At 39.7% G+C, this 12,984-nt stretch overlaps 1 protein-coding gene across 5 annotated transcripts in view; it reads left to right on the top strand.

Moving 5' to 3' along the window:
• The first annotated feature begins 325 nt into the window (after positions 1-325).
• The window catches only part of LOC127437815 (lysine-specific demethylase 7B-like), a 55,752-nt gene continuing 43,093 nt past the window's right edge, over positions 326-12,984 (top strand). For 2 of the 5 annotated variants that reach the window (XM_051693010.1, XM_051693005.1), the window contains exon 1: positions 326-454. In XM_051693010.1, coding sequence (XP_051548970.1) covers positions 357-454 — 98 coding nt within the window. In that variant the 5' untranslated portion in view covers positions 326-356. The remainder of the gene's footprint in view (positions 455-12,984) is intronic. The other 3 variants (XM_051693009.1, XM_051693008.1, XM_051693006.1) reach the window with 2 other exon arrangements.

Genomic DNA, 12,984 nt, shown 5'->3' with positions numbered 1-12,984 from the left:
TTAGTATGATTTCTGTATGATTTAACTGAACATGAATATTTTGAACCAACTGTGCCCTTATTGGTCTCAGACCAACAACTATTGGTCTCAGAATTGGTTTTAGAGAAGTTTCGAGTAATGTATTATCAAGTCGTTACTCTCGTCAGATTGTTTATTTAATCATCGTTATATCGTATTACGTAATAATGAACTGCCCTGAAGTGGCTCGCGCTCTTTGTTGATGCGTGACGTCAGAACATGCTCTCCGCGCCCCTCCCCTTTTGTCGTCAGCCTTCTGTGTTGTCTCCGCATAATTAAAATGAATCCCCGCCCAAACCGACTTCAGCTTGGCTGCGTTGTTTGGGGACAGTCCGAACATGGCGGCGGCCCAGCTGTATTGCGTCTGCCGGCAGCCGTACGATGTGAGCCGGTTTATGATAGAATGCGACATTTGTAAAGACTGGTTTCACGGCAGGTAAGTAATTAAACCGTTTCATTGTGGCATAGTGTGTCAAAAATGTAAACAAAACAAAAAATTACCCGACCGTAGGAAATCATATGGCACTTTCTGTTGTCAGTTAACCGTGCTCGTCATGAGACCGTTTCACGCGCTGCATTGTCAATATTTCCATGTGTTAATCGCCTCCTTTGACACTTTGCTATTTTAAACGCTCGTTTTCTGCGTCTATTGTTTCTTCCCTCCTTAACGTCGTTACTGTTTTGTCGTTCCTAGTGACCGTTTTTCCGTGGCTGCTCAAAAAAATCCATCAATCTGAGCAGCTAGAATAGGTTGTCTCGGTAGCTTTGTGGCAAGGAGTTGCGGAGCATCAGCTGACATTAAACCCTTATGTAGTTTTGAGGCGCCTAAGTAAATAAATATCAACATTGTCATGGTTGTTGAAGTGCACTTGAGACTGTTAGACAATGTAAGAAATAAGACACATGATCGATTTAGGGTTGAAACTTGGTTTGCATCTTTCAGGTGAACTCGTGCACTGTGATGTTTTCATTCTGTTTGTGTTTTGGTTTAACAAAGTTAAAGCTGTAAACTGCTTGGTTGCAAGTATAGAGGCATCAACTGAAAAGGAAATGCCCATTTTCAGTGACAGATTTTTGGACTGAATGGATTTCACTCTCATCACCAACATTTAGGGTGAATCGATGGAGTCTATAGTGTGGACGACAACATCTGGATGGATATTTTTGTGACTTGAGTTTCCTTTATTTTAATTAAATCCGTATTTGAAGGCAACCGGGAGTTTCGACTTTTATTGCTCGTAAATAAAACATACATGGCTTCCAGGTTATTTCTTTGTCGGATTATAGCAGCCATGGGCAAGTCAGTCTGTGAAACGTGGGGGGTTTCGACGAAAAGTTTCACGGGGAGGGAGTGGGGTAACTAAACAAAGACGTGTGGTTTAGTTTACGAGATGAGACCTTTCTCACGTCAAATGCTTTGAACTGCACGTGCATTACAGATTGCTCTCAAAGTAGCTTCCTTTTTGGGCGTTTGACATGTTTAATAGCCCTTTTAAATGCAACAAGAAAGAGACATTCGTTCTTAAGCCGTAAGGTTCTGTGGTTGTTTGGTCTTTTTGATTGACAGCAGGGGTCGGGCATTTAAATCCCCCCGTTTTACAAACGTGGGTATCTAGTTCCGCCTCTTAAAGGGACAGGCGCAACGTGTTCAACGTGGAGTTGTGCCCGTGCATGACATACTCTGGAAGAAATGTGCATGAACTGCAAAATGTCGCCAGAAGGCATGTATAAAATAATATATTTTTCTTCCTGTTGGTATGCCTTGTGTTTGCAAGTGTGGTATAGTTGGCCTTTACATTTCTCTTTTAGATGCTTAAGCTTATTATCCACAGTATATGTTGTTTTATTTGTACACTTCTTCACATTCATGTAGTATGTTCTGCAAAAAAATGCAGTGCTGGCAGAGTGCCAAGAACCTAGTGTTTGTGAGCCAAATTTCTGTTTGCAATAGATTATTTTCAGCAGTAGTCCATATTTGATTTTTTGACAAGAATGAACATGACGCTGTGAGTGATAGACTTGCTGTCTCTTCGATGGCATACACTGTTTAAAGCTGTATAAAGCTCGTAGATTACATCTAAAAAAAATTCACAACTCATGTTTTCTGGAGTTTTTTTGTCTACTTTATTTTAGAAAGATGTTTTTCTTGGCGGAACAATCCAAAACACTGTAAACACAACAGTACCATCCATTGAAGGAAGGAATTAAATCAATTCTTCACAGTCTCATTTTTATTCACGTCAAAAAATCAAATATGGTGCTGATGTGATTAAGCTACATAAAATGCTTAAATAAATATTTATCATGTTTTTTTAAGGAATTAGGTATTTAAATAGCATGTCATGTTGAATTTTGCCAGGGGTGTTCTATATCACTGCATTACAACGTTCAGGTGCCCACTGGCGCTGGAGATAACGCTGGCTAATCATATTTACGGGATGCATGGTTGATACGTTTTGTTCAGTGTTACTTAAAGGTTGCATGTGGCACTGCTGCCTGCCACCAATGGGATTAAGCTGTCTTGCCCGTCGCCCGGCCTGGGCTGTTATCTGGCTCTGTACACAACCTGGTTTGGGAGGAAAGAGCCACTAGGGGTGAAGGACTCAGAGGATTATTAAACTAATGATATTCGTGCCTGATAGTGACAAGAGGCCCAGCTTGATGTCAGACATGCAGTTAAAACCTCGCAAAACTGCCCATGCATGCCTTACCTAGCTACATGGGTGCAGCCAATTTACAGTAACATCTCCGAATGTTAGCTAATGGTCTTTATTGTTAGCTTTTTTGTGTTTTCTGCAGTTATTTTTGGGGGGAATTTTGGGACTCTGTGGAATTAATTTAATTTAAACATGGTAAATTGTGTGAATAGAGCTGAGAGAAGGCTAATGCACTCTTTTTTTTTTTATTTATTTTTTTATAGCTGATAGTGTTATCACGTTAGCCAAAATATTTTTAAAAATGAATATGCAAGGGACTGGAGATGAGTAAATGTTTGTGAAATTTTGCTGAAATCTGCAGAGATTTCTGCATGCACAGATTCCGTCTGAGCCTGATCGTTGGTTTTTAGCCTCAGTAGGGATGGGTCACAATGGTCGACAATTTATATATACAGTTGTGCTCAAAAGTTTGCATACCCTGGGAGAAATTGGGAAATTTTGGCATTGATTTTGAAAATATGACTGATCATGTCTTTTATTTAAGGATAGTGATCATATGAAGCCATTTATCACCACATAGTTGTTTGGCTCCTTTTTAAATCATAATGATAACAGAAATCACACAAATGGCCCTGATCAAAAGTTTACATACCCTTGAATGTTTGGCCTTGTTACAGACACACAAGGTGACACACACAGGTTTATTTATTAAAGGTTAATTTCCCACACCTGTGGCTTTTTAAATTGCAATTAGTGTCTGTGTATAAATAGTCAATGAGTTTGTTAGCTCTCATGTGGATGCACTGAGCAGGCTAGATACTGAGCCATGGGGAGCAGAAAAGAACTGTCAAAAGACCTGTGTAACAAGGTAATGGAACTTTATAAAGATGGAAAAGGATATAAAAAGATATCCAAAGCCTTGAAAATGCCAGTCAGTACTGTTCAATCACTTATTAAGAAGCGGAAAATTCGGGGATCTCTTGATACCAAGCCAAGGTCAGGTAGACCAAGAAAAATTTCAGCCACAACTGCCAGAAGAATTGTTTGGGATACAAAGAAAAACCCACAGGTAACCTCAGGAGAAATACAGGCTGCTCTGGAAAAAATGGTGTGGTTGTTTCAAGGAGCACAATACGACGATACTTGAACAAAAATGAGCTGCATGGTCGAGTTGCCAGAAAGAAGCCTTTACTGCGCCAATGCCACAAAAAAGCCCGGTTACAATATGCCTAACAACACCTTGACACGCCTCACAGCTTCTGGCACACTGTAATTTGGAGTGACGAGACCAAAATAAGCTTTATGGTCACAACCATAAGCGCTATGTTTGGAGAGGGGTCAAAAAGGCCTATAGTGAAAAGAATACCATCCACACTGTGAAGCATGGTGGTGGCTCACTGATGTTTTGGGGGTGTGTGAGCTCTAAAGGCATGGGGAATCTTGTGAACATTGATGGCAAGATGAATGCAGCACGTTATCAGAGAATACTGGCAGACAATTTGCATTCTTCTGCGCAAAAGCTGCACATGGGACGCTCTTGGACTTTCCAGCACGACAATGACCCTAAGCAGAAGGCCAAGTTGACCCTCCAGTGGTTACAGCAGAAAAAGGTGAAGGTTCTGGATTGGCCATCACAGACTCCTGACCTTAATATCATCGAGCCACTCTGGGGAGATCTCAAACATGCAGTTCATGCAAGACGACCAAAGACTTTGCATGACCTGGAGGCATTTTACCAAGACGAATGGGAAGCTATACCACCTGCAAGAATTTGGGGCCTCATAGACAACTATTACAAAAGACTGCACGCTGTCATTGATGCTAAAGGGGGCAATACACAGTATTAAGAACTAAGGGTATGCAGACTTTTGAACAGGGGTCATTTTTTTTTTTTCTTTGTTGCCATGTTTTGTTTTATGATTGTGCCATTCTGTTATAACCTACAGTTGAATATGAATTCCATAAGAAATAAAATAAATGTGTTTTGCCTACTCATGTTTTCTTTAATAATGGTACATAAATTACAAATTCTCCAAGGGTATGCAAACTTTTGAGCACAACTGATATATATATGTATATTTCTTATGTTTAGATATTTATTTTATTTTTTTTGTTGTAACTTTTAATTAGCGTGCTGTGCTTTTGCTGATAAACAGTTTGTACTAAACCCTCTCTGAAAAGTTGCGTCATTACATTCATTGCCTTTATAAAGCAATCCTACCACAGCTAAACATTTTCAGACCCAAATTTACAGTGCATCCGGAAAGTATTCACAGCGCTTCACTTTTTCCACATTTTGTTATGTTACAGCCTTATTCCAAAATGGATTAAATTCATTATTTTCCTCAAAATTCTACAAACAATACCCCATAATGACAACGTGAAAGAAGTTTGTTTGCAAATTTATTAAAAATAAAAAACGGAAAAAAAAAAAAAATCACATGTACATAAGTATTCACAGCCTTTGCTCAATACTTTGTTGAAGCACCTTTGGCACCAATTACAGCCTCAAGTATTTTTTGAGTATGATGCTACAAGCTTGGCACACCTATTTTTCTTTGAACCCATTCATCTTTGCAGGACCTCTCAAGCTCCATCAGGTTGGATGGGGAGCGTCGGTGCACAGCCATTTTCAGATCTCTACAGAGATGTTCAATCAGGTTCAAGTCTGGGCTCTGGCTGGGCCACTCAAGGACATTCACAGAGTTGTCCCTTAGCCACTCCTTTGTTATCTTGGCTGTGTGCTTAGGGTCGTTGTCCTGTTGGAAGATGAACCTTCACCCCAGTCTGAGGTCCAGAGCGCTCTGGAGCATGTTTTCATCAAGGATGTCTCTGTACATTGCTGCATTCATCTTTCCCTCGATCCTGACTAGTCTCCCAGTTCCTGCCACTGAAAAACATCCCCACAGCATGATGCTTCCACCAACATGCTTCACTGTAGGGATGGTATTGGCCAGGTGATGAGTGGTGCCTGGTTTCCTCCAGACATGACGCTTGCCATTCAGGCCAAAGTGTTCAGTCTTTGTTTCATCAGACCAGAGAATTTTGTTTCTCATGGTCTGAGAGTCCTTCAGGTGCCTTTTGGCAAACTCCAGGCGGGCTGTCATGTGCCTTTTACTAAGGAGTGGTTTCCGTCTGGCCACTCTGCCATACAGGCCTGATTGGTGGAGTGTTGCAGAGATGGTTGTTCTTCTGGAAGGTTCTCCTCTCTCCACAGAGAAACGCTGGAGCTCTGTCAGAGTGACCAGCGGGATCTTGGTCACCTCCCTGACTAAGGCTCTTCTCCCCCGATCCCTCAGTTTGGCTGGGTGGCCAGCTCTAGGAATGTGGCCTGGTGGTTCCAAACTTCTTCCATTTATGGATGATGGAGGCCACGGGGCTCATTGGGACCTTCAATGCTGCAGAAATTTTTCTGTACCCTTCCCCAGATCTGTGCCTCGATACAATCCTGTCTCGGAGGTCTACAGACAATTCCTTGGACTTCATGGCTTGGTTTGTGCTCTGACATGCACTGTTAACTGTGGGACCTTATATAGACAGCTGTGTGCCTTTCCAAATCATGTCCAATCAACTGAATTTACCACAGGTGGACTCCAATCAAGTTGTAGAAACATCTCAAGGATGATCAGTGGAAACAGGATGCACCTGAGCTCAATTTTGAGTGTCATGTCAAAGGCTGTGAATACTTATGTACATGTGATTTTTTTTTTTAATTTTTTTTTTTTTAATTAATTGTTTTATATAAATTTGCAAAGATTTCAAACAAACTTCTTTCACGTTGTCATTATGGGGTATTGTTTGTAGAATTTTGAGGAAAATAATGAATTTATTCCATTTTGGAATAAGGCTGTAACATAACAAAATGTGGAAAAAGTGAAGCGCTATGAATACTTTCCGGATGCACTGTATTTCACCTAGAAATGACTTTCTTTATTCTGTGGAACACAAAATGTCATATGTTTTTCTGAAAAAAATAAATTAAAATAATACCATGAAACCACAGTAAATGTAACTGATATGACTCATGCACTATATTCCAAATAGTGCTGTGTATCACCAGCCACCTCACGATACAATATGTGTTGCGATACACGTCACAATCCAGTATATCACGATATGTCACAATATCATGATTCAATTCCAATTCACTAGCTTTTAATTCCAATTTAGGTAGGCTATATTTCAGTTATAATGTCCATTTTGTTTACTTGCAATATGAAAGAAATTCGTTTTTCGGCTAGTGTTATTATTAAATTTACAGGGGACCATCTAACTTGGTCAGTTATGGGAATATACATTTTTTTTTTTTTAAATGTTATCATTCGTTTGTCATCATTTTGGTCACATTTTAGATTTGTAAAAATATATACATGATTCAAAAGTATCGATACAATATTGTGAGAATGTATCGCAGCAGCCCTATTTCCATGTCTTCTGAAGCAATACGATTACTTTGTGGAAAAAAAACAGAACAGAAGTTGATATTCACTCTAATCATTAATAAAGCACTTAACATGGCAGCTACATCGATAACATCAAATCTTATTGATTCTCATCGCGTTGAAACATGACGCAATGAGAACCAATGAGATTTGGCATTATTGACGTAGCCGCCAGGATTTACTTAGAATTTATATAAAATAAACCCTGTTCCATGAAAGTAAGTCAAACTGGTTTGGAGCAACATTATGGTGAGTAAATAGTGACAGTTTTCATTTTGGGGTGAACTAGGCCTATTCCTTTAAAAGTAGTCCAATGCATCTGGAGACCCCTATGTTCAGTTTCATTCCATTGCACTCCGGCTAGCTGATTTGAACGCAAGAACATGTTTTATGTAAATGCTCCCAACCAATTAGTCAAATAGTTATTCAGGTAACCCACCAGCTAGTTGATTTTTCAAAGCATGTCATTTTGCACTAGTAGGAGGATTTCCTGAGGGTTAAGCAGGTGCGTAGATTCCGGGGGGAGGGGGGGGTTGTGCTTGCTTGTTTTGATTATTGGGGGAGTTACCCCCCTGGAATCTACGCACCTGCCTAACCCTCAGGAAATCCTCCTGAATTAGTGAGATCTGTGATTCAGTTGTATGTGTTTCTCAGTCTCTTGAATAATGTGTATATTTGCATGCTTGATGCACATGTGTGGTTGTGTTTGTAGCAGGAGAAAGATTGATGGAGGCCTCGCTGGCCAGAGGCAAGTTTAAAGCCCCATTCATCAACATCCTTCTGAGGTTGAAAACACTGAGAAGAGATAGATGGCTTCTGTCTCTCAACCTAGGTCTTAAGTGGGATTGGCCTGGTTGAAAAAGTCACCTCCGCCTGTTTCCTCCAATGTGAATGGGACATTAGGGATTCTTAATGATGACAAGATACATCAGTCATAAAGGCATCTTCGTGAGCTTAACTGGGATTGTGCACCCTATCACTAGAATATCAATTAGGACATTGTCATCTTATGGATTGTTCTCAAAAAGCCTAGAAAAAATGTGGCTCAATTTGTAAATGAGTATGAATTAGCTAGGTATCGGTTTTCGGTAGCGTACCATTTTTATTTAAGCATTATGTCAGATGCTTTTTTCACAGACCGGTTATAATTAACAGCCTTAAGAATTAACAGTCATTTGTCACATTTATCATATCTAATAAGGGCTGTTATAGTATTTAAAAGCTTTGAAAAGAGAAGGTAATTATAGTCGTGGGAAAGTCGCCTCAAACCACAGGCTTCATTTCACTTTTCGCAAAACACGAGTAGAGATCTGATACATCTGAATTTCGCAAGACCACCAAATCACCGTTTTAACAATGTGGAATGCGCAATTGCTCAGTAGAAAGTGTGGTTAAAGGGACAGCATGATAAGCTTTATGAGGAACAGACTGAAATTTTTGTCATTCACTGAAAATCTTGCCTTGAAGTCATACAGGTTTCAAAAACCGAACAAGAGTAAATGACAGAATCTTTATTTTTGGATGAACTGTTCCTTGAAGACTGCAAAGCTCAATGCTGTTTTTATTGTCTGTTACAGTCTTGTGTGACTTGCATCTTCAGACAAAGGAAGGTGAGAGTTTGCAGCACAGTGGTTTCCAGAGGAAGTCCCCTGCTATAGTTGAGGCGATGATCTTGGCCGGGCTGTGGGTTTGAAGCAGCAAAGCCCTGTTTCCTTTGCTAAATGCTACTTCCTGTGCTCATTAACCTCTGGGGCTCAGCCAGCTGCGTTTATGACAGGCAGTCCGGTTCCTCACAAAAAGAAATAAAGTGAGAGAGGAGGGAGGCTTTAGTTTATCTTTCTTCACCCTCGTTTTAGTTTATGTTTCCTGCTTCACTGTCTGTTGGCTGTGCTTTTTTGCAAACGGTTTCCTCCCTGACTTCCGCAAGTCAGGCTTAATTTAGAGAATAAGTGCAACCACACATCAAAATGGACAGTGGTCTCTGTGTTCTTTCCAGAATAGTTGTGGTGGAGGAAACCTCAATGGTTAAGGATCTGGCGTACTAACACAAAGCGTGTTGGTTCACTCCCAAGTTGCTCCACAGTCGTGCTTGGTCACCCTATCTTTCTATTCTATCATTATGCCCTCGGACAAGGCACTTAACACCAGTTTACTCTAGGGAGATTGTCGCTGCAATTAGAGGTTTGTAGGTTGCACAGGATGAAAAGTGTCCGCTAAATGACGGGTAATTCTAGCTTGTGACTGATGGATGTGAGAGGTCATTGTCCAGTTCTGCTTTGGCGTCTAATTCGAATTCCACTCATAGAAATCCTACACCATCACCTCAAGTTAAAGTCTAGTGAATGAGCTAAATTTGGCTTGTTTATTCCTAGGCCTAAAGGTTATAGAAATAGATGAACGCTTCAGGAAAAGTCAGCATAAAAAAAAATTCTACCCTCATTTCTTACTTGATACGTGTTCCTGGTCTTGTTGTGCACATTATTCCAAAGAAGAAAAAAAGATTCTTTGTAAATAATCTTTCATCAAAATGTAATAATTGCTCTGTCTCTGAAACGACTTCCCTTTTCTGCTGGCATCACCTAGGCCATGGAAGCTATAGAGCGCATCAGTGTGGTTCTGGAAATATAAATCCTATTTATGTTTTTAATAGGGAAATTGATTATTAACAATAACTTGTAAACCCTTAAAGACAGACCTGCTGTTATCTCAGAGGCTGCTAGTCAATGGTAAACCCTCAGTCCACATTATTTCAACTTAAAAATAAAAAATTTTAATAGTGGAATTTCTGAAGAAGAACTACTGTATACTGTACTATCCATGATCCTGAGTAGGAAAATCCACCAATTGGAGATTGTGGCAAAAGAGCTCTGCAGCGCCCACTTCCTTGTTGCGCTATGAATAAGGCAGAGTCTACAGAGTCTGTCTGCTAAGTCCTCACATTAGTGCTTAAATATTTGTATTTATTTCAATATTTTGCAATATACTGTACTTAAATATATAGTTTCTATACTGGTAATCAGCAACTACATCAATAGTTTGTGATATTTCTATTGTCTTTATTTCAGTTACATCATTTGCAATGCTTCATGGGATTGTAGTTCATCCCCTTATGAAAGGCATTAAAGGGATAGTTCACCCAAAAATGAAAATTGTCTCATTATTTACTCACCTTCATGCCATTCCAGATGTATATGACTTTCTTTCTTCAACAGAACGCAAACAAAGATTTTTTTGAAAAATATTTTGGCTCTGTAGGTGTATACAATGCAAGTGAATGGTGATCAGAAATTTGTAGCTCCAAAAATCACATAAAGGAAACATAAAAGTAATCCATGAGACTCCAGTGGTTAAATCCATATCGTCAGAAGCAATATAATAGGTGTGGGTGAGAAACGGATCAAAATTTAAATTTATTTTTTTGCTAAATCTCCACTTTCTTTTCAGAATTGGTTGGTTTGGTTCATTGTTTAGAACTCCTATGAAGTACTTAATAAAATGCTTATGGAAAAATGAATGGCAAAAATTCTTCAGAAATGAAGACAGCTGAAAAAGTGGGCTGGTGCTGCATGTTGCACTCTATTGGATAATCTTAACCAATGGCCATTTACGCTTTGTTTTGGCAATCTTATATCTCTGTTCTGGAATGTAACTCCCACTTTACAAATTCCCATCAAGTCTCATCCTACTGTCTTTTTTTTTTTTTTTTTTTTGTCTCGACTACGTTTACATGGACACCAGAAAGCGGCTTATTGAGAGAAAACAGGGTTTTCTTTGTTTCCTTCACTTTCTATTGTGACCTGCAGCAGAACTGCAGGGCAATAGTGGGGTTTCCCTTTTACGTTTTACTCCGGGATTCCCCCATCCTATGACGTTTGCTATCCCGCTCTGATCCTTGCACGTGCACTCTTCAAACACTTATAAAAACTCTGCTTATATGTTTACATGACCACATTAAGCCGGGCTCTCCGAAAGAAACCTAGGTGTGTTAAGCCACCTTCTCTTAATCCCTTTAAAGGTTTTAGGAAATCAGTATTTTTGTTAACATGATTTTTCAGAAATCAGCTTTCTGCTAAAACCCTGGAATAAACCCTTTTCTTAAGTGCATGTAAACTTGGTCAGTGAATATCCTGTTTCTGTTGTATTTACAGTACATCACAATGTAGAAGTCAAATGGGTTGTGAATCCTGTTGCTTGTTCACTTGCATTACCCATTACATTGTTGTAAGCCTATTCATAACCTCACAATTGGATGCTTATGCAGCAAAAACCAAGAGCACTTTGGGCTGTTCTAGTGGACATTTAACATATTTCATGCCTTCCACAATGTTCCGAATGGTTTTCATGCATATGTTTTGTTTAGCAAGGTATGGTACGTAGTGGGATTCTGTGGGTGCAATGAGATCTATGGCATGCATTCTGTGAATTCTACCTGTGAACTTGCCTTCACAATGGAAACCACTTTTATCTGCTTTCAGTCTAGGTGAACGATTGGTTTTGTTTTCAAGAAACTCATTGGTTGTGGTTGTGTTAGGTTTATGACATTCATGTTTGTTTCTTCAACACTGTCTCCAAGAAACTTCCAAAATTTTGCTGCTAAGTGCCTGTTGGCCTCCACACATCACTATAATCAACACTTGGCCTGGCAAGCTGCACAAAAACAGCACTCACCCATTATCTTGACAACCATCAAAAATGTATTGTTCTCTGATTGGAGGTGGGCTCTTCTCCAAAAAAGTGCTGTTGAGAAAAATAGACACATCCGCCCATTGTTTGCCTAGACTTGTTCCATCTCTGGATCAAGCCTACCTTTCCATTCAAGCTAAATGGCAGGTCATAAGGGAGCTACAAGGAACGGCTGGTGTCTGAGCATTTTTCAACAGCAGAAGACGATCTTGCCCTGTCCCTCCTCAATGTTGGAAAAAGCAGCTTATCTGTGCTCTCATATTGGTATTTGTCTTTTGAGGCCAAATTCCGACATCTTTTTTAGGGCTTAAAGGCTCTCCCTTCCAGACACAGACAACCCATTGAGAGATTTATGATATTAATGGAATGCAGCCCAGAGCCCAGAAGCTTGTTGGTATTTTGTTATTTCGCAAGCCAATAATCCAGTCACCATTTAGTCAAAAGATCATCCACTGTAGCCATATGCAGTGCATTATCTCAAAGTTAGTCTTGTCATTTTGCAGTCCTGTTTTTGACAGATTCTTTAAGTCTGAAAGGACTCGAGAGGAGAATTTAGACAAATGCAATGGCATTCTGTTACCCATGAGTGAAAGCCCCCCTCCCCTACACTTCACAAAACGACATGCAATACTAGTGCAACAACATAAGCCTTGGCAATCAGCAGATGCAATAGCTTGGTAATATTTAAATTGCAAATGTATGACAGTGCAATGATACTGAAAAACAAGCCCTGTGCCTTTGTCATATTGCTATAATCATATTTCATGCTGAACTACCCACTTGAGGAGAAAGAGTGTGAGGTTTAGCAAATCTCATGAGGTTTTGTGGAATTTCTTTGTGGCAGCATGATGGCTGGTGGCTTTTCTCACCAGTTTTTAACTGGGAAATGCACACAATGGAACTCATAGCAGCTGTAGCTTACAAGATGGGCTAATTCAAAGATATTTCCAGAAAATTTAAACTGAAGTGTGTAACTTTTTGGATGTTAAATTACTTTCTGATCTTTGTTTTGTGACCTTTTGGTTTTTGACAAATGAAAATGCTGTGCACAGAGCCCCATTTCTCTGGGAGTTAACCATTTAGGGCCTGAAATATGAAGATACCCAAAGGAAAGTTTTTTCTGAACTAGGGATGGGCACGAGTACCCGAGTACACGGAAGTGACAGCAATGATTGATCATGAAA

Source organism: Myxocyprinus asiaticus, chromosome 48, assembly GCF_019703515.2.
Source record: "Myxocyprinus asiaticus isolate MX2 ecotype Aquarium Trade chromosome 48, UBuf_Myxa_2, whole genome shotgun sequence".
In the NCBI taxonomy this organism is placed as follows: domain Eukaryota; kingdom Metazoa; phylum Chordata; class Actinopteri; order Cypriniformes; family Catostomidae; genus Myxocyprinus; species Myxocyprinus asiaticus.
The sequence above is the reverse complement of the archived record's forward strand: the minus strand, read 5'-3'. Positions and strand labels throughout refer to the sequence as shown.